The sequence below is a fragment of the Diplodia seriata genome (genome assembly GCF_021436955.1).
Source record: "Diplodia seriata strain FDS-637 chromosome Unknown scaffold_7, whole genome shotgun sequence".
In the NCBI taxonomy this organism is placed as follows: Eukaryota; Fungi; Ascomycota; class Dothideomycetes; order Botryosphaeriales; family Botryosphaeriaceae; genus Diplodia; species Diplodia seriata.
The window spans coordinates 1,515,735-1,536,026 of NW_027117314.1; the positions used below are offsets into that span (position 1 = coordinate 1,515,735).

General features: G+C 56.3%; 7 protein-coding genes across 7 annotated transcripts; 3 read left to right on the forward strand and 4 right to left on the reverse strand.

The window, feature by feature from the left end:
• Positions 1 to 927: 927 nt before the first annotated feature.
• Positions 928 to 2,747, forward strand: SLS55_007214 (uncharacterized protein; the record flags this gene model as incomplete). The annotated part of the gene is made up of 4 exons (XM_066778635.1): positions 928 to 1,155; positions 1,212 to 1,331; positions 1,386 to 1,485; positions 1,672 to 2,747. 4 exons carry the CDS (start codon positions 928 to 930, stop codon positions 2,745 to 2,747), a joined length of 1,524 nt encoding a protein of 507 aa, XP_066631072.1.
• A 157-nt stretch (positions 2,748 to 2,904) lies between these two features.
• Positions 2,905 to 6,105, reverse strand: SLS55_007215 (uncharacterized protein; the record flags this gene model as incomplete). The annotated part of the gene is made up of 2 exons (XM_066778636.1): positions 2,905 to 6,071; positions 6,099 to 6,105. The coding sequence occupies 2 exons, from the start codon at positions 6,103 to 6,105 to the stop codon at positions 2,905 to 2,907; spliced, it is 3,174 nt and encodes a 1,057-aa protein (XP_066631073.1).
• Positions 6,106 to 7,661: 1,556 nt separating this feature from the next.
• SLS55_007216 (uncharacterized protein) lies at positions 7,662 to 8,043 on the forward strand (the record flags this gene model as incomplete). The annotated part of the gene is given in 3 exon segments (XM_066778637.1): positions 7,662 to 7,669; positions 7,688 to 7,693; positions 7,776 to 8,043. 3 exon segments carry the CDS (start codon positions 7,662 to 7,664, stop codon positions 8,041 to 8,043), a joined length of 282 nt encoding a protein of 93 aa, XP_066631074.1.
• Positions 8,044 to 8,370: 327 nt separating this feature from the next.
• On the reverse strand, positions 8,371 to 8,884 carry SLS55_007217 (uncharacterized protein; the record flags this gene model as incomplete). Its single annotated transcript, XM_066778638.1, has 2 exons — positions 8,371 to 8,488; positions 8,550 to 8,884. 2 exons carry the CDS (start codon positions 8,882 to 8,884, stop codon positions 8,371 to 8,373), a joined length of 453 nt encoding a protein of 150 aa, XP_066631075.1.
• Positions 8,885 to 10,038: 1,154 nt separating this feature from the next.
• Positions 10,039 to 12,000, reverse strand: SLS55_007218 (uncharacterized protein; the record flags this gene model as incomplete). The annotated part of the gene is made up of 3 exons (XM_066778639.1): positions 10,039 to 11,415; positions 11,471 to 11,757; positions 11,811 to 12,000. The coding sequence occupies 3 exons, from the start codon at positions 11,998 to 12,000 to the stop codon at positions 10,039 to 10,041; spliced, it is 1,854 nt and encodes a 617-aa protein (XP_066631076.1).
• Positions 12,001 to 13,239: 1,239 nt separating this feature from the next.
• Positions 13,240 to 14,619, forward strand: SLS55_007219 (uncharacterized protein; the record flags this gene model as incomplete). The annotated part of the gene is made up of 5 exons (XM_066778640.1): positions 13,240 to 13,413; positions 13,466 to 13,835; positions 13,886 to 14,003; positions 14,056 to 14,154; positions 14,208 to 14,619. 5 exons carry the CDS (start codon positions 13,240 to 13,242, stop codon positions 14,617 to 14,619), a joined length of 1,173 nt encoding a protein of 390 aa, XP_066631077.1.
• Positions 14,620 to 16,655: 2,036 nt separating this feature from the next.
• Positions 16,656 to 17,280, reverse strand: SLS55_007220 (uncharacterized protein; the record flags this gene model as incomplete). The annotated part of the gene is made up of 2 exons (XM_066778641.1): positions 16,656 to 17,084; positions 17,272 to 17,280. 2 exons carry the CDS (start codon positions 17,278 to 17,280, stop codon positions 16,656 to 16,658), a joined length of 438 nt encoding a protein of 145 aa, XP_066631078.1.
• Positions 17,281 to 20,292: the final 3,012 nt, after the last annotated feature.

The following is a 20,292-nucleotide window of genomic DNA, read 5'->3' on the forward strand; positions in this document are numbered from 1 at the left end:
AACACCACTGGCGGTTCAAATCCTCTGGGTTCTGTCGAAATGAGACACTCTTGATCTGTAGGTAGTTGAGTCTGTCATGCGGACGTAGATGTCGGTTTCAAATGCAGGCAATCGTGTCCAAATATTAGATCAAACTGTCCACGTCAGCATAGCGTAGTATTTCTGTAACGTGACTGTGGGTATATCCAACATTTTGCTCTTCCACCGTGCTGGTATGCCGAAGCCGACTGCATATGTCAATGTACGGAGGATCGGCGAGGACATGGCGTCAGGCGTGACAATTGCGCAGCAGTGACGCGGCTTTCGGCTGACGGACCGAGATGAGAAGATGGATGTCTTTGACTTCCGGGTTCTTGTCTGCCGAAGCCGAGAGTTGTGCATTCGCCGCGGCCAATCAGAGTTGAATAGTTCCGGAGACAAGGCATAAGCGATCGACATACGGTCCAACCGGGCAAGCCTTTTGCTTCCGTCCCGGCCGATCGCCTCACCGAGACCGTTCTCTGCGCTCACCGGAAGCCACGTCTTGTGCTTGTCGGGTTGCGAGAGCATGGAAGTGATGCGCGGGGTTTATCTGTACCTACGGCCAGTCGCCCCGACAATGGCGTTGCGCCGTGTCTGCTCGTCCACCAATCGGTTGCAAACGAAACGGCGTGATATGGGCGCGTAAGCTGCCTTATCGAATCAAAATCTGTGGGGAAATGTTGGTTGTAAGCTTTGATCGACAAGCAAAGGAGTATGATTCGTGCGGACGACAGGCAGAATCATCCTCCAACTTATGCATCCACCAAGCTTTCGCAAGCATCTGGGCCTCGGCCGGCGCCATCCCCGATAGGAGACCCTGGCGCGACTCCCGCCGTGGGTATATTAACCTGCGGGGTTGCAGTCAGATTTCACTTCGCCCACACCCAACCCCCAACCTCAGTCGCAATGGGTTCCCAGGACATGATGTCGTCCCTGAACCTCCCAAACATCAACGTTTGGGAGTTCATCTCGGCGGCGCTTCTCTTATCTGCCACATACACCTGCTATGTCGTCCTTACCTCGCAGCGTCCCTACCCGAACATCCCGCTCGTCGGCGGCGAGGGTGGCGCGGAGGCGAGCAAGACGCGATTTGCGCGCGATGCCATGGGCGTGCTGCAGTCCGCTTGGGAGCAGGTATGCGAAACCGCCGGGTTCGGGGGAGAGGTGGGGTAAGCTGACGAAGGATGTAGAGCAAGGACGCCGTCTGCCAGATCTTTTCCGATTCGGGACCGAGGATATTACTCCCGCCAAGGTTCGTGGACGAGATCAGGAATGAGTCCAACTTGAGCTTTACCGAGTTTGTACGCCGGGTAGGTGTCGATGTTTCGTGCCAAGGGGAACGAGGTTGGCTGACATGGACCCAGGATTTTGTGAGCGACTACCAAGCGTTCGGGAACTTGCATGGCCTTTTCAGCACCAGCGTTTTCCAGGAGACGGTCCGGATCAAGTTGACGCAGGCGCTTCGTGAGTTGTCTCAACGAGCATGTGTTTTTCTCCGCAAGCCTCTGACAAATTCGTGCAGCGAGACTGACCGTCGGCCTTTCCAACGAGGCAAAGTTGTCCATGGACGAGCTGTTTCCAGCCACTGATGGTGAGGCATCTCTCTTCTCAGAAGGAAGAAAAAGAACTAACGCAACACGTCCACCACAGAATGGGTCACCATGAAAGACCCTCTCTACGCCATCGTCGTCCGGCTCGTCTCCCGCCTCTCCGCCTTCGCCTTCCTCGGCGCGCCCCTCTGCCGTAACGAAGCCTGGCAGCGCATCTCGGCCCAATACACCGTCGACTTCATGAATGCGGCCGTCGCATTCCGCCGCTGGCCGCGCGTCGTTCGGCCCTTGGTCTACCTCCTCCACCCCGTCTTGGTACCAGAAATCGTGCAACTGAAGAAGTGTCAGAAGGAAGCGTACGACATCATCGAGCCAGAGCTGAAGAGGAGGCGTCAAGAGAGGAAGGCAGCGGAGGAGCGGGGCGAGAAAAAGATCGAGAAGCCACTGGACTCTCTGCAGTGGCTCGAGGAGACGGCGGCCGCGAAGGGAACAAGCGTGGACGCCGTCATGGGGCAGCTGGGCCTCACCATGGCCGCCATCCACACGACGAGCGCGGCCCTGACGAACGTCATCTTCGACATCGTCGCCGTGCCCGGCCTCGCGGACGAGCTGCGCCGCGAGATTGTCAGCGTCATGGGCGACGCCGGCGCAGACGCCGGCACGCCGTGGCAGAAGACGACGCTGTACAAGCTCCGCCTGCTCGACTCGGTAATGAAGGAGAGCCAACGCTTCAACCCCCCGAGCATCACGTCCATGAAGCGCGTCGCCATGGCCCCGCACACTCTGTCCGATGGCACGCACGTACCGCGCGGCGCAACCATCGCCGTGCCCGTCCTGGGCATGATGGACCCCGATCGCTACCACGACCCCGAGTCGTTCGATCCGTACCGCTTTGTCAAGCTGAGGGAGCAGCCCGGCCAGGAGAACGGGTGGCAGTACGTTACAACCAGCCGGGACATGTTTGCGTTCGGCCACGGCGCCCATGCGTGTCCGGGCCGTTTCTTCGCGAGCAATGAGATCAAGATTGCGCTTGTCCACTGCTTGATGGGATGGGATTGGAAGTTTGACGAGGGACGCACGGAGCGGCCGAAGACGAGGATGAGGGCGGATCAGATGTTGCCGGATGGCAGCATCAGGCTGGCGTGTAGAAAAAGGGTGCCGGAAGTGACGCTGTAATGGGGCCAACTACACGCGTTGTCTTTGTAAAGTCTTATAATATAACCTATTCGGTGTGGCACTGATTGACTCCTATCTACTGCTACAACTTCTTATATTGCAACACGAACTATATATAAGTCGGAGCTTCTACTTCTCTGCCTCGATCATGACCACCCTATATACCTCCCATCGGCGCATCAAACGCAATCTGAATGCAATCCTGGACAGTGCCTCCGGCAAGTTTCGTAACGGCAGACTTCCCGCTCTTAAGCATCTCAATTCCTTCATCAGCATCCGTGACAACGAACAAGTTGTTTGACTCGTATTCACCGTCAACAATAACGCACGCGACGGGGATGTAACTGTCGCCCTGGGTATCTGCTGGCACGAGCACCGCAGTGTCGGTCTCTTGGTCGGCCTCGACGGCGATCAGAGTGGCGGCCTCGTGATCCGCGACGATGTAATCCTCGTCGACGACCTCGAGCCGCGACAGCTGCGGCATGCTCGGGTCGATAAAGAAGACCAGCAGGCGCTGGTTGGAGTCGGCCGTGACGGCGCCGTCAATGTAGGCGAACAGACGCTGGGCAAGGTTCGCGTCGGCGGCCGATTCGGCGGGGATGAGAGACAGCGTCCCGTCGTCGTCGGCGGTGAGCAACCACTCACCGCCGCCGGCCGTCACGGGCTGGTAGCTAAGATCATCGTCGCCGGTGCCGTCGAGGGCGTTCTCGGCCTCGTCAATTACGCTGTCCGTGTCGTCGACTTCGTCGTCTCCGTCGTCCTCGTCGTCCTCGTCAAATTTTTCGACGGTGCCCGCGGGGAGGTATTTGGCGATGGCGGATGGAATTGGTTTACAGCCTGTAGCTATCGGCGGATCCGCAATGTACTGGCGTAGAGTGGTTTTGACGATCTTGAAGATGTTGGCGTAGACGTCCAAGCCACCGCGGATCCTGTAATCAATGCCCTTGGTGCAGTTCTTAACCTCGCCGTAACTCGCCACACCCTTGACATACGGCTCGCTCGTGATGGCAATGCCGGTGTCGTACTTGGCCAGCGGGATGTGCATGGTGATGGCGATACTGAGCGGGTAGCCTATTTGCACTCCCGCCCTGATGGAACCATAGGCTTCGAATTGGGGCGTAAAGGTGGGCTTGAAGCCGCTAAAGTCGGCCTTTGAACTGTCGAGCAGGTCAAAGCTAGCCGTGAAGTCGGAGAAGTTGACGTCGGCGCCGGCCATTAGGAATCCCTCGGCCTCGAGTAACATGGCCACGCGGGTCTCGTAGCGCACGGCCGGCCCGAGCGTGATGATTCTAGGGATGGTGAAGCCTGGAGGGATCGCGGCGTCTAGTACGGGTTCACGGTCCTCCCACTGTGCCCAGGCATAGGCCTCCAGCCCGAGGAAGAGCGACGCCGCGATGTCGCTACCCTCGACGGTGATGCTACCTTTCTTAAGCTTGCGCTCGAGCACACTGAAGCTGACTTCGCCCGAGATGTGGATGTCTGCTGTGAAGGCGCAGTCGACGCAGTACAAACTAAAGGATCCACCAGCGCTTTCTGCTTCGTTCTGCGCTTCGCCGTCACTGATGTGGTACTGCGGACCCCATGGAGTGTCGTCGACGACCTTGTTCTTCCGCCAGCTGGCGAGCGAAACGTGGATCGGCAACGGAAGATCCAACCCAACATTAGAAGACAACTTGGACACGGTCTCCTGAACCACCTTGGTGAGCTGACTGTAGGTTTCCCCAAGGAAGCTGACGAAGCCTGCTGCCCTTGATTGGAAGTCTGCACGGAGCTTCGGGTCCGCCTCGAGTCTAGCTTTGGTGTCCTTGGCCACCCTCTTTGCGACGGCCAACGGGTCGGCTTTGGCGCCCTTGTCAGTCGGGAGTCCCTTCGTGCCGGCAGCATCCTTGACAGATTGGGCCGCTGCCGCCTTATTCTTGGCTGCTTTTGCCGCTTTTGACTGAGCCTGCGCAATGCTTCGAGCCTGTACGACTTTCTTGTTCTCCGTTGCAAGCTTGGCCTTGGCTGTGGTTGCTTTCTGAGCCAGGACCTTGTTCCCTGGACTGGCCTTGGCTTCCTGTCGGGCAATGAAGTAGTCACCCCGCGCGGCTGCCGCGCTTTTCCTAGCCTTCTCTAGAACAACCTCGGTGTCTTGATATGCCTTTTCCTGCACCTGAGCTTGCTTCTTGGTTGACTGAACCCTCTGTTCTGTGTATGCCGGGTCGTCACCTTTCCGAGCTGGAGCTGGTGGCCTGTCCTGGCTTTTCCGAGCTGGTTCGGGTTGAGGATAGCTTTTGCGAGCTGGTTCGGGTTGCGCGTAGCCCTTCCGCGCTGGTTGTGGCTGTTGGCGGGGCAAGATTCCGCTGTCCTCGATTTCGAAATCCGGGTCGCCAACGGTCGCATTGGCCGGGCTGTCGTCTCCTTCGTAGTCCTCCTCTTGGTAAGTAGACAGCCCCGGAGCGAAATGTTGAAGCGCGCTGGCGAAGTCTTCGTTGAAGTCCAAGTAGCCCCCCGTGTCGTCATCTGTCGATGAAGGGGGAGGGGGAGCGCCAGTGTTGTTCGTGGGGACGTGGGTACCCCAGATCAAATGGACCTCGTCCAGGGCATCTTCGATGGCAATCTCTACGGCATCGAGACGCATTGTGAGCATGGCGCCCGGATACGTCGCTGCGGTCACGTTCCAGTAGCTATGGTGGCCGCTGGGCGCAGAGCCGCAGTCGACGCTGGAGGTGATGGCGATGAAGTTCGTGTCCCACGCAGATCGGACGTACTCCAAAGCTGCCGCCGTCGAAAGATCAACCTGCAGACCTTGGGCGGTGCAGCTGATGTCCGTGACAAGCTGAGAGTGCTCCAAGACAACGGCGGGTGTTGTATGGTTTGCCGTCATTTCAGCAAAACGGTGCTCGGTCGAGGGATCTGAGTTGCCGTCCAAGGTAAAGGTCAACTTGGAGCTGTTCGACGGAGCCAGGCTGTCGAGGCCGTTCAGAGGCTGGTTCCCGGGCACTGCAGGCTGCATTGTCGGCCAAGAAGACGTGTCTGGGACAGAAGTCGAGCCCTGGCTGATGGTAACTTGCGCACTGCTAGCTGAGGCTGAGAAAGTGCCAGAAAGTTCTGTATCTTGCGATGTCACAAGGCTTGCCGAAGAGTCATCGCTGTTCTCGTCGGCAAGGGAGCGGGTTGTTGTCACATAGGAAGTCTGGACGGCGGCGGTGGTATCGGCAGTGTATGTAGTGGTGGCAATGGCGATAGTGTCACACTCGTCATCGCACGCGACAGTCGTGGTAATGGTTCCAGTGGGGCTATTGGGAGGGACATTAAATGGCAGAGTGCCGCCCAGAGCGGACCCTGCAAGAGAGGCGATGAGGAGTGGACGATGCATGTCCGCGAAAGATTGACACTGCGGAATCCACAGAAAGCAATAAAGAGACGAGGTTGATGGTGCTACCCAGTGCGGCAGGACATGAGTTATATATACGCCCGTGTCCAAGGAGAATGTGCCGAAGACAGCGTTTCATCCTGTCATGTTCCACATTATTCGTCGTCAGCAGCTGCCATCCTTCATAACCCCTTGACATGCCAAGGGATCCATCCCTTAGCCCTTGACGTTCGCATGGATTTATATCGCGCGTATGGCGGGGTGGGTAGCAAGGGGGAGACAGAATTCTGGTTTGTGGAGGCGGAGTGGTGGTGGTGTGCGGAGGCGGGGCTCGTAGGTCCGCAGTCGCTGTTGTTGTTGATGGTCCTCACGCTTACCTAGCGCGCTGCGGCTGACAGTCCCTTCGTTCCCGGGTCGATCGTCATTTTTAAGGTTTTATTCAGCCGCTTGCGCTTGGTATGGAAAGGAAATCGCCAAGCACATGGTAAAAGCTAAGTTTATTCTAAGCTGGTTGGCGCGGTACAGCCAAGCGCCACTAACCCTTTTAATGATACTCCTCACAACGTAGAGAAGTCCTCGCCTACGGTGGCTGTAGTGTTGGGCGTTGTGCTTCTGACGGCTGGCCTGGTTCTTTTCCTGCTCCCCTTCACCATCGCCGGCTCAACGGGAGAGTGACTGGGGAACTGCGTCCATGATCGTGATGCTCGTGTTCGGCATCGTCTGCCTTCTTACGTTCGCCACCGTCGAACACTGGGTCGCCCCGGTTCGATTCCTGGCCTGGGAGATTTTAGCAACCAAGACGATCCTCAGCGCGTGTCTCGTGGTACTGCTGGAATGACTACTGGATTTCCTATCTCCAGGTGGTGTACGGAGTAAGCATCGAAACCGCCGGGTACATTAGCAGCGTCTTTGACGTGGTCCGTACCAAGAAGACGGGTCGATATCGAAGGTTGCTTCTCTGGTATATGCCGCTCTACATTCTGGGCGAGAGCTTGATGATCTACTTCCGGCACTTGCACTGGTCCGTGGGCTACAAAATTATGTGCCAGGTGTTCATTGCGTTTTCCGGCGGTACCATGATCATCGTGCAGCAGATTGTAGTGCTGGCGGGTACGTCGTACCATTAGTATGCGGTCTAGGCGTGGCCGGATGGACGCAGTTCAGCTATATAAGAACGCGAACCATCAACAGGCACTCCTCAATACCTGGCTGCTTCACGGAAAACACCATACGCCGCATCTTACCACGCACTAAGCCTTAGATTCTCTGAACATTATGTTCGGCTTCAGCTTTAAGGTAGTAGCCCTCCTAGGTTTTTCCGCTCTTGTGAGAGCATCAAATTGTTACTTACCCCTATACAACTACGAGGCGGGTTACATTCCTCAGCCGGACGACAACTTGAAAGAGTGCCGCGTCCTCTCCTACCACAGCCCATACCTCTCATGTTGCCCGTTGGATTCCACCTGCTTGGACAACGGCCTCTGCTTTACGCCCTCCAACAGCTCACCGGAGATCCTGTAGTATGCCGGATGCATGTATCTTTCAGGAAGGGGGGAGGCATGTCCCGGTGCGTAATACTGCACAGACCGGAGTATGTAGCCCGTCAACGTCCCCATCTGTCTGGTGCTGACATTCTCCACAGGTGTGCCGGACGAGCCGTACCAGCGCGGCAGCTGGAACGTCATGCCCTGCCCGTCCAACAAGTACTGCTGTTCATTCGGTAAAGCTTCCAATGCGTGCTGCGCCAACGAGGAAGACACTTTCGAGGTCAGCTGGGGCGCCGTTCCGGATCACACGACCTCCATCTACTCGACTTGGACGTACACGACGATGCAGACGGCGACCGAAACCGACTGCCCGGCGGCGCTGACGACGCTTGCCTCCACCACGCCGGCTGGTCAGGTGGCAAGGCCTACGGTGAAGGCTCGATTCACTGCGTGATTCTGGGACAATGAGAGGTTTGACAAGGTCGTAAGAGAGGCAGTACCAGTAGACGAGCGTGGGTCATAGCTATATGCATTACGAATGGTGTTAAGAGTTCCGCTCCATCGATTGGTATCTGAAACGCAGTTCTTAGAACGTTCGTTCGAAAGCGTGGCAGATTAACATTCAACTACGTTCTACGTACAAAATTCATGGAGGAAAAAGAGAAGCGTTCGGCTTTACGCCAAGTAGAAACCAGGCGCTGAAGCGACAATGCAAAGTGACAAAGTACGAAAACCAAAACCGAGATGGAAAAGGTCGACGTGCAGCGATTCAGGCACCACCCTACGCAAGGGTGATGGGAATGTACGAGTCCCAGGGATCCTCGCAGATCAGGTCATTGCTGTTGAATTGGGTGCTGCACGGAGGCTCAACAAAGAAGGCGGTGCCACTAACGGCAGAGCTGTATAACGGGCGCAATCAGTAAGGACGGCGGGAAACACTTCGAACACCTGGAAGCTTACGCGTTGATAAGGTGGCGCCAAAGCCAGAGCTGGCCCTTGGTGTAGTAGAAGGCGAAGCCCGAGGCCGTGTCGCAGAGGTATGTCTGGCCGGACATGAACGAGTTGGTGGGCTCCCTGGTGATGGGCTCGTAAGGGACGCATGGGATGTCGAGCGGGTCGCCACTGCCGTAGTCGCTGGGCAAGATGTTGAAAGACACGCTGGTCGTGGTTTGGTCGGCAGACTTGTGCAGAGTGAGGTGGTGGATCTGGAAGGAATTGGAGTTGTCGTTGGGAGTAGGAGCAGCCAGGGTGGTGGCGCTGAGGAGAGCAGTGGCGGCGGAGAGGATGAACTTCATGTTGGCAGTGATGGATTGTGCGATTGGTTGATAGAAGTGTCGATGATGTTGGTGATTCTTTGAATGTTTCGATGCTGTTGGAGGCTGGTGCTGGAGTGAAGGCTGCAATGAGCGTCCCTCGGAGCCTTTCATCTGCTCTGGATTCTGACTGTGATCCAGAGCACGGATCCAGGTGTTACATCCGCAGACTGCTCCATGCAGGCTACCCTGCAATCGCTCGTATGCTTTCTTTTGTGGTCGTGAGTGCTGTAACCATCAGACCAGCGTTACTTCGCCAAATTATGGTAAGAGACTTCTAGGCCCGAATCCTCAGGCCATGGCATTGGGCGGAACAAGCCGTGGTCGTTCCGGCGGAACCTGGAGCTGAAACCTAACACTTATGTCATAAGACTTCCATGAACCTATGCGCCATCGCACACTTTAGAAAAAGACATGTAGTAGAGGCAAGGAAAGCAAGCACTGCTATACTGAGCAAAACCCCCGGGTTCCGTTGCTTTGAATATTATTATTTGTTGCTGTAGTGTTCGTTACGTTGTGTCGCCCTGATGTTCTCGAACGCACTAACATTCTACGCTTACAACGGTCCCGGAGATTACCATGGACGGAAGATGAAAATAAACCTCAGCTAGGCGCTACCCCGCATACGGTAGCGGCTAGGAAGACACTGAGAACGTGGGCGCGAAGCTTGGAGGATGTCTATTTACGGTTGGAAACCAGAGCTGCACTCTACACAGTAGCAACGTTGCATACAACTTAAAAACCTCTTCGTAAGCCAGATGCTACCGGTAGTGGACCAAAGGAGACCATGGGTCTCCGGTTACTTACTTTAGCACAGCGCGCGGACAACGGCAATGGAAGACAGAAATAGATTCTACGAAGACCTAGCTTTCTAAGTAAGCAGCATCACTATTCTCTTCTTTGGCAAACGGGCTGTTTTCAAGAGTGAGAGACTGACCGCTGCGTTGGCAGATACTCAGAACTAACAAAGAATTTCATTCCAGCAGAGTACGTCTCGAGCACCAACACTTGCATACAAAGCCTCGAATTGTAATCATACATAGACGTTAAAAAGAAGTAATTTTGTCAAGTTTATATACATAGTGAAGACAAGCGGGAATCCAGGGTTCCTTTAGAGCGAGAATCTTACTCGCATCTTACGCCCTCGCCTTGATCAGATCGGCCGCCTTCTCGGCCACGGCATACATGGAGGCCTGCAGATGGTTGGACGGGATGATGGGCATGATGGAGGCGTCGATGACGCTCAGCTTCTTGGCGCCATACACGAGCAGATCGGCGCCGACGCAGCCGCCGGCCTTGCGCGGCATCATGGGGCACGAACCGCTGGCGTGGGCAAAGGTGGGGCTGAGGAGGCCGGCGGCGTTCATGGTGGCAAAGAAAGCATCTTCAGTATCGGCGGCGGCGCCGGGAGCCGTCTCGGCAGGCGTCATGGAGGCGACGGCGTCGCTGGCGAAGAAGCGGCGGGTGAACTGCATGGCGGCGAACATCTGCTTGCGGTCGAAGGGGTTGGCGAGGGCCTGGTGCGAGACGACGGGGGCGCCGGTCGGGTCCGAGGCGTTGAGGTAGACGGTGCCGCGGCTGAGCGGCTTCTGCACCGCGTTGGGCACGAAGCCGGCGCCCGAGAAGGGGAACTCGATGGCGGCGACACTGCCGTCGGCGAGCTGCTGCGCCACGATGTCGCGCTGGGCCTTGAAGCCCTTCATCAGCGAGCCGTCCGAGTAGATGGCGGGCAGGTGCTCGGCCGGGGCCTGCGCCTTGAGGTCAGCGACGAGGGCGGCGGCGTCGTCGGCGACGGTCTGCAGCGGCAGGAAGGCGACGCTGTTGCCCTGCGAGCGCGTGTACGGGCCGGACTTGTTAGCCTGGTACTCGGCCAGCGCCTCGGCGTTGTAGGTTGCGTTGCTGCCCAGCGAGTTGGCGTTGGGGAAGGTCTGGTTGAGCGCCCACATCGAGTACGCCACCGGGTGGTCCTGGAAGTTGCTGCCGACGGCCGCGAGGTCCAGCTTGACCTTGACGCCGGCCGCCTTGAGGACCGCCTTGGGGCCGATGCCGCTCAGCTGGAGCAGCTGCGGCGTGTGCACGGCGCCGGCCGCGAGGATCACTTCCTTCTTGGCGTAGATGGACAAGGTGGAGCCGTCGGCGCGGTTGGTGACCTTGACGCCCTGGGCGGTCAGGTCCGAGGACAGGATGATCTGCGTCACCTGGTGCTCCGCCAGCAGGTTGAGGTTCTTGCGGCTGGACGCCGTGTCGTAGTAGGCCGTCAGCGACGACGACCGAGTCATGGTCTTGGTGTCCAGCGCCGACGGCGACCACACGAGGCCGGTGTTGTTGCCCGCGCCCTGGTCCTTCTGGAACGTGACACCCAGCTCCTCGAAGCCGTTGAAGAAGGTGTACATGTCGGGATACTGGAAGTCCGGGTAGCCCAGCTGCAGAGGACCCTTGCCGTAGTACGACGGGTCCCACGTGTAGCCAAGCTTCGCGGCCTCCTCTGCAGACGGGGCGTCCAAGGTTGTTCCCTGAAAAGGCTTAGTACGTGGGTTCATCCGTGCGTGCAGGTGGCGCAATGCATACCTTCTTGAAGTAGGGCAGGAGGCCTTCCCAACCCCAGCCCTTGTTGCCGAGCTGCTCCCAGGAGTCGTAGTCGGCGGCAGAAGCTCTTCCGCAAATCATGCCGTTGACCGACGAGCCTCCGCCGGCGATGGAGCCGGCCATGATGGCAAAGGTCGAGTTGCCCATGAACGGCTCGGGCGCAGAGGTGATGTTGAACATGCCGGCCGTGTTGGTCGACGTGGCGTAGAAGGGCACCAGCGTCTTGTTGCTCCTGTCGACCGGGCCATACTCGATGACGAGGACGGAGACTGGATAGCCAGGTTAGCGTGGTGTCTGGGATGCAAGCATTGCGGAGCCGTACCATCAGAGTTCTCGCTCAGGCGGTTGGCAGCAACCAGGCCACTGAGGCCGCCGCCGACGATAATGTAGTCATAGGACTTGCCATCCACGGAGCCGGTGGCGGGAGCAGCAGCAGCAATGGAAGTGATGCTAGCGACAGTGACGATCTTGGCCCAGAAGGAGCGGGCGGGGAGCGAAAAAGAGCGAACCATGGTGAATACCAAGTCGGGGTTTCAAACGAGTGACAGAGCTGCGAGACAGAGACAGGGAATAACGGGATGGCGGCGCCAGGGCTGCAAGATATATACGGCGGGCAGGGTCCAGCCAATGCCACATCGTTATCGACTCGCAGAACAACGGCCGGTAGGAGCCATGCGAGCGGTCGAAATAACGGAGGGGCAGGCTACTCGGCGGTAGAGGGACTGGCCTCTTCGCTTGTTGTTGTTTAGGCGGCGCAGCGAGTCAACGGCTGCTCCTTTCCGGCAAAAGCGCCGAGCGCGGGCGCAGCTGGAGACGGCCAGGCCAACGTCTGATACGAACACCGAGGCAAGAGTCGAGCCCGCGGGGGCGATAGGCAGACGTGACGACGGGAGCGACGGCGATGGCCGCGCAGTGCCGATCGCATCCTCGACGGGAGCAGCGGTGCTATAGATATCTGGAGTCTGCAGTCGTGACGATACGCGAGCGGGCGCCTGACGCCGGGGCCGCTCGCTACGCAGATTAAGATTCGGCGGGACCACGCGAGGGGCATGCAGCCCGGCTTCCAGAAGGCAGCTTCTAGCCCGGACAGGCTGCTCGCATCGCGTGTGGCCATATCTCGCCATGGTGGCGGCGGCGAGGCCCGCGAAAAGAGGAGAGGCACCGCAAAAGACATTGAAGCCAATATATGCCCGACATGACAGGCCGCCATGGCGTTTTCCACTGAACTGCCTAGCTGCCTTTTAGCGCCCCATTTGCCGACCCCAGACAACGGCCGTTACTCTTGCTCCCCCGCAGCTTACCTACCGCAGGTGCCTGCGTCCCACGTTGTTCGTCCCAAGGCCACGCGCTCGAAATTCTCCGCAGTGCCGTGCAGCTGCGGCGCGAGCGGCAGGCGCCGCGGCGACGCCCCGAGCTGAGTGCGCAGAAATGAGCCTGGGTGCCGCGGTTCGTATTACAATGGCTTTGTACCGCGGCGTGGCGTGCTATGACCGTTGGGGCCCGTGGGCTGAGTCGCGTAGTCGTCGGGCCCCCGGTGGACGGAAGACGCTCCACCTTAGTCTCAAACATGGCCATTTCGTCTGAAAACTCTCAGGGCCAGAGTGCAGCTGCCCTTATGTCGGGTAGCGCCTCCCGCCGGAAGGTGGGCTTGGAGCCCGCTTTACTTATGCGCCCCCCGTCTCCAGCAGATGCCGCCTCTCCTTGACTCTGGATCTTCCCCGAATTGCTTGATGATCAGCGATCCGTGAGCCATGAGCGCTTCCTCCGCCGCCGCCATCGACACGCGCGACCGGTCGGGCGAGTACATCGCAATCGCCATCAGCCTTACCGTTTTCGCCTCCATCTTCGTCGCTGCCCGGCTGTGGACTCGCATCTTCCGGACCCAGGCGTTCGGCTGGGACGATGGCTTCATCATCGTAGCGTGGGTGAGTTGGAACTCCTCCCGTCCCGCCGACTGTATGCTCACGCGTCTCCCAGGCTGCAACCATATCGACCACCGCCTTGGGCGTCGTCAGCGCGAAACACGGATACGGAAAGTCCATCCTACTGATCCCTCCGGCGGACATCTCGGAAGCGATGAAATACTCCAACTTCGGCATCCTCACCAACGGCGTGGCCATGGGCACCATGAAGATGAGCATCGGCTTCTCCATGCTCCGCATCCAGCTGGCCCGCTCCTTCACCATCGTCATCTGGTTCACCATGGCCCTGTCCGTCCTGGTCAACCTGAACCCGCTCGTCGGCTGCTTCAAGAGCTGCACGCCCATGGAGAAGATCTGGAACCCGACCATACCTGGAACTTGCTGGCCGCCCCAGGTCAATGTAGGGCTAGCATACCTGCAGTCTTGTAAGCGCTGGTTTCTTTCCGTCGAGCATTCAAAGCTGACCGCGCCCCAGGCGGCAATATCCTCACCGACATCCTCCTCACTGGCGGGCTGTTGGTGTGCCTCACGAAGCTGAAGCTGTCACTGTACAACAAATGGGCTCTCAGAGGCGTCTTCCTGATCGGTTTAGTGTACGCCCAGCCGCAACCTCCTCTCCCACTTCCATTTGCTCACACCTAGCAGGGCCACCATCAGCGGCATCGTAAAAGTCACCAACCTTCCGGCCTTGATGAAAACACAAGACCCCACCTTGGACGGCGTCGAGCTGAGCATTTGGGTCAGGTGAGTGGAGGAAAGCACGCCTAAGCCAGACAGTTACTGACCCCCGGTCGCAGTGTCGAGATGAACTGCGGGCTCTGGGCCGCCAGTCTGCCCCCGCTCAAGGCGACCTTCGAGGGCGTGCTCAGCCGCTGGTTCGACGTGACAATCGGCACCAGCTCGTCGCGCTACGGCACGAATCCCAAGTACGGCGCCGGCTACGGATCGCGGCGGTCGCGCGCCTCGCGCATCCCCGAGCCCGACGTGTTCGACGGCAGCCAGGATTCCAAGGCCATGGGCAACTCGACGTTTGTGCTTGAGACGATCCGGAAGAAGGCCGGCAGCGAGGATGGCATCAGCATCGAGTCGGATCAACGACAGATTTTGAAGAACGGCGGCGAACCCGGCCAGGGCGGCCACGGCCATTTCATAACGAAAACGGTGGATTACACCGTGAGCGAAGAGGAGCAACATGCGCGGGGCAAGTAATGAAAAACAAAAAAAATGACGATACTTTATACCCTTCCTGTCTATATTTCCTTGCGTCTAGCACTACCGCAGTCTTCCTTATTAGCTTCAATGGAAAAAATCAACAACAGCCGGTCACCAGGAGATGTGGCTGAGGCAACAACTTCCATGTTGGCAGGGTCACAGCGCAAAGCTGAAAAGCATCTGGGTCTCTAAAAGAGCCAGCTCAGCCTCTGATACTTTGTGCTTCCTCGACTCCGTGCGTGCCAAGGTGCGGGAGGAATGACGCGAAACTGAGTTGAAGATCGCTGCAAGTGGGGCAAACCCAGGAATCCGTGAGGATCGTCAGGCACGGCGCGGTCCTGGACCGAGACACGGATCAGATCCAGGAAAGGGCTAGTGTCAAACCCGACCCTGTTCTTAACCACTTCCTCGTACCCTCTGGAGCACACCGTGATCAAGTAGTGCGGCTTCCACTTCTCATCGTTCTGTTCCTGTGGTTCGAGACGACTGAGTCCGCTGTGTGCAATTATGCCCGCAAAAATAAAACGAGCTCCGCTTACCTGGTCCGAGGTAGTACGGTCCTTGAAAATGACACTTGCATAGAATGAGGCTACGAAGCTCGCTATAAACATAACCGTCGAACTTTTAGCTCTAGACCTATCGACCGTTCGATGTATCCACGTGAGCCTCCGTCTTAAGAGATTCTGACGTCCCTGGATATAAGTGATATGCAAGCCCGCACACAGCAGATATCGTCTCTCGATCTTCAGCTGACTACATACATCAATCCAACCCGACGATCCACAATAATTAACATTAAGCTCTCCGTTATATTCGCCATTCTGTCGGTCGTCCCTCCGGTGATCCTCGCTCGGCCTGTTGCTTAAAAGAAGAATTCGCTTAGCAACCCGTCTTTCAATCTCTACATATTCGAGCCGGACTTTAGCAAGACCCTATAAAATGTAAGTGGCAACGCATTGTATTTGCTCCGCCTGGCACTGTCATTGACTCCGGCGCTATCAGGACCCTTACGAGCCTAGACCGCCACCAGGTCGGACAGAGGATCTGGATGTGGCTTGATAGCTTGCAGGTCACTTTAGAATTCTCACTGCGATATCCAATTTTTATTTTTTACTCTACGCTTTCATCTTATCTCGCAGTCTCTACTTAACATGTATATGCTATACATCCCAATTTGTTTTGTGGTTGGGTTGATTCAAGTACTCTTTCGACTTTAGTAAGGCCTGCCCAAACGCTCCGCGAAGCGAAACCGCCGCAGCCCACCCTTTTACCCCCCTTTACCCCCGCGCGCTGCCGATTGACCCAACACGTTGAAGGTGCCAGTAGTGCTACCAATGAAGTCAATTTCTCCGCCTCGACCTAAACTCCTCAACGGCGTCTCGGCCAACATTAACGTGTCGGTGCTGATGTCACGATCCATCGACCCTTAGATGCCCAACGGGTAGACTACTCCCTAGCCGATGAATCCAATTGTGATATCAAGAAGAGGCATCCTTCACATAGAATGCTCGTATTATTATTATGACGAGTAAAGTTATGTTTCACGGAAAGCTACAAGCTTCCCGCATCACATCCTGCTTTGCCTTGTCGCGTGGTATAAGACGCTCACAGTCCAATCTCCATGGCTGTAATGATCCATCCACCTCTGTTGTCTGTATTAGCAAGCAACTGAGGCAGGTGCTCCCCTTATCGCGGCCGGGAAGCATTTACGAAACGAAGGTCTGTGGCAATTCGGATGCGATTCATCGGATCCTCATTGATAGTCAAAGCATGGATCTGCCAGCGCATTAGCTAAGGCGACCCCAAGACTTAGACTCACACGAACCATATAGGGGTTTGTGCATTGTGACGTCTCCAGCCTCGAACGCCGAGACGGACCACCATTTTCTGTGATCGCGGCCGAACGCGAGCGGGCCGCCGTCCGCGAGCCAACCCGTGGTCGTTCATCATGTTGCGGTTGAAACCATTTTTAGCCTCTTCTTCGGGTAGCTCGGTCTGTTTTTGCCTTCGCTGCGAATCTGTTCTTAAGCGCCTCACCTACGGTATCTCCTGCCTGCAGTCAGTCTTCCCTGCTGCACTTCTGCATAGTTTTCGCCTGGGAACATGCCGCCCTCCAAGTATATCAGACCTCCGCCTTCGAGGCTGACATCGTCAATGGGCACACAAGCAGTAATAACGGTCAATCTCCCGTAGCGCAAGAAGATCTGGTCGTAGTATACTTTAATCTCCTTATTTCCGGGAGTGCTGTTCCTCAAGAACGTACGCAGCGCCATGGTATCGTCACCGCCCGTGCTGAACGTCTTGATAGCGAGGTCGACGGACGTTGCGGCGGTATCGCCCGTCTTTTTGCCAGGGTTGGTGGCTGCACCGACGCCTGGGTACATGCTCTTGTCCTTGGACTGGTCGAAGATGCCATCTACCGGAGAACTTCCGGGCTTGAGCACGCCGGTCGGTGATAGGGACTGGAATTACTCTTCGCGGCATCGGAGGAGTTGGAGGGTGCCATCGTTGACATTACGCTCGACGCCAGTCCAGCCAGCAGTGGAAGTGTGATTGGTCGTCCGGGTCTTTGACATCATTTGTGGGCTGAGGACCGGGATATTTGCCTTAATTTCTCGTGATTCATTTCAGCATGTTGCGTCCCAGTACCATCTCCATGTTTGGTTTTCTCTAAGCGGCAAGTGAAGAAACGGCTGCCCCATCGACAAGCCTGGTGAGCCTCGTCATACGGACAGACCCGGTTATGCACTAACGATTAACGCGGCGAATACAATCGTTGCCACATCGAATGTGAGTACAACTGGACCTTCATAGTCGGATTCCTGCGGTGGACAATGCTGTAGATGACGGAAACTAGCCCGAATACAGCTCGGGCATTGAAAGTGGATGCCAATGCGCCTCGACGATCATTGGCGACCAATTTCGTCACGAAAACAACCCCAGTACCGTCGATGCGTCAGACGCCGAGATTTGGCGCAAGACGTTAAGATACAGTGATCAGTCATGGGTCTCAATACACGTACCCCATAATTCCTTTGTATGTAGTTGGCTTTCGATATTTTGTCTCGCTTTCCGGGCTCGAGGGAGTAGTATCAGATTATCTTGACAGTGACGTTTGTCGAAGATGGATCTCCTGCGACATCCGAGGACGATGTAGAAAGTCCTTATCACGCTACTCAAAATGCGGAAACGAGTTCTCCAGGCCGCAAGTGCTAGAACAAGAGCGTTCCAAAGCCTTTAATCACTGACGACTACAGAGAGATGATCTTTCAGAGCCACTGAAATTTCCACCCGACGATTTCAACGGCACTCCAATATCCGATCCATCCTGAATTCCGTACAATGAAGCGAATACTTCTTTCCTCCCGTTAGAGTGTGACGTCTTGGACGAACTCCCCAGCTTCAGGCTGTCAGTCTTTCGCCAGAGTCTTTCGCCGGGATTCCTTGGTGGCTGGGAACTCCGCCGGACGATCATGACCTAGATCCACATGGACGGGAGCAGAGGGTCCTGCACAGTGACATTCAATCCGACTCCAGATTCTGATTCGCCGGGCCTATGGCCTTTGAGGAACACCGACGAAGCCAGGCTACTACGCTACTTTGTCACCGATCTTTCACACTGGGTGCTTTGGTACCACTCCCTTCCGCACGTGGAGCACTTTCGGACGCAGAGCAACAGTTCAGCAGCGACCGCCATTTCGCAACCCCCTTCGTGCGAGCCTCATCGACGTGCGAAGCCCTGTTCCACGTCATCTTCCCCATGTCCGCCAAACACCTCAACCTCTCCGGAAACTTCGACAGACATGCTTTGGACCAGTACCTGCGGAAGTGCCTTAGCAGATCGACCTCTTCTTCATCAATCGCGCTAATCTCCTCCATATGGTTTACACAAGAGACGATGGCCACTAGATCCTCAGCCGAGATTGGAGTAGCCAATACCCTGTGGCCCCGAACACACATATCAGCCCCAACTGGCTGCTGTGGGCCACGGGGATAGCCCATGACCTTGGTGCCTCTCACGGTTCGCGGAAAGCCGACGCCGTATCTCTATCTCTTCTGGTACCACGGCTCGATCTAAGAGCTATCTTACGGCTCGCCGTCGAGCACCACGAACGGCTATATGTTTAAGGTCCAGGACAGCTTTCGTGAGTGCAGAATTGACCTCATTGGCGATGGGATCTCCGTACTGACTGTGGCCAGACACGGGAAACTTGGTCAGAGGTACTGACGTTGCTGCCATCACCTACGGCTACACGAACGTCAACTCCACCTAGTATACCTAGATGTTCATTACGTAGCCGGCTGCCAGCGGGGGTGTGGACGTTGCAAAAGCGGGAGGGCCGGTGGAGGACGAGCCGCCAACTCAAGTCCATGACAAGCGTTGCCCGGCACTTAGCCATCGCCACGAACCAGGATCGCCGCTTCTACGCCATGGTGGAGCGCGACAACCCGGCCGAAACTACCTAAGACGGTCAACGCCACTGACCCTACTATCGGAAACTAATCATGGTGCTGGCGCTAGCGTATGAAAATCCGGCGTTTTCCTTTATTGGGAAGGGGAAGAAGGGGAAACTTTGCTTTTCCGTTCGGAAAAGCATTGGACATTCCTTTAACGGTAACCTAAAAGCATGTGGCGAAAGGCAGCTTCCACAGAAATTCTATTTATGTTCTACGACTTAGCACCTTCCTACTTGCCAAAAAAACATACTAGGAGTTTTCCCGGATATATCGCTATTTGTTACTTTACCTCCGAAGCACCGTGTAGCTTTATTCCATATATAAGTAGCTAAGTGATCTCGAGGGGCCTAACACTACACATACCTTTTCAAACTTTCTCACGGACCTATATATTATTACGACAAAGGTTTGCAGATAGAGATACCGCCATTGTTCTTCGGAACAGGTTGCACCCCCTTCTTCCATAATAAACCGGATTTAAAGAGTTATTAAAATATGGATCACAAGGCTGCTGTAGATGCAATCAATGTTCGCCAATTTGAAGGGGATTGGTTACTGGGAAATGCCACCAGAGTCTCGAGATACGGTTAGCTAGCTGTGAGTGAAAGGGCCTGGAGATAGTTCGTCTGATATCTAAGAACGGCGTGAGCCCCAACAGCCATCCCGAATCCGAGTCTCCATGGTCCGAGATACTCTCCGCCTCGATCGAGGTTGGAAAGAGTCGAATCTCGCTCATTCGTCTCTTCCTCCCTTTGAGAGGAAATATCCACCGTCGAGACGAGTCTGGCCGCCCGCTATGGATCCAAGGAATCAATGATAATCTCTCCCACGAGAAACACGCCTCCGAGATTCTCGGGCGTATCGAGACCTTTGTTTCCCATGGGGCGGATCCAAACGATGTCTATTGCCCACACCGGGGGACATCCGTCTACGATGTACTGCTGCGCACAATTCCTTTCGTCAAACGGGTATCGGTGCATCACTACGGTTTCGTACAGTTGTTCATCCAATGATACGGCGGCGATGCTTACATCTCCATTCGCACCTCCCGGCAGCCGATGTCCGCAAGTCAGGTCTCCCGCAATGCTTCCTCGTACTGCCAAGCAAACAACCTATGCTCCGAGAGATTAAGCTGCACGGAAAAGCCCCGTGGCAGCACGTGTGCCTCAGATAACACCACAACGTAAGCGGAAGGTCAACCCGAAGCACGAT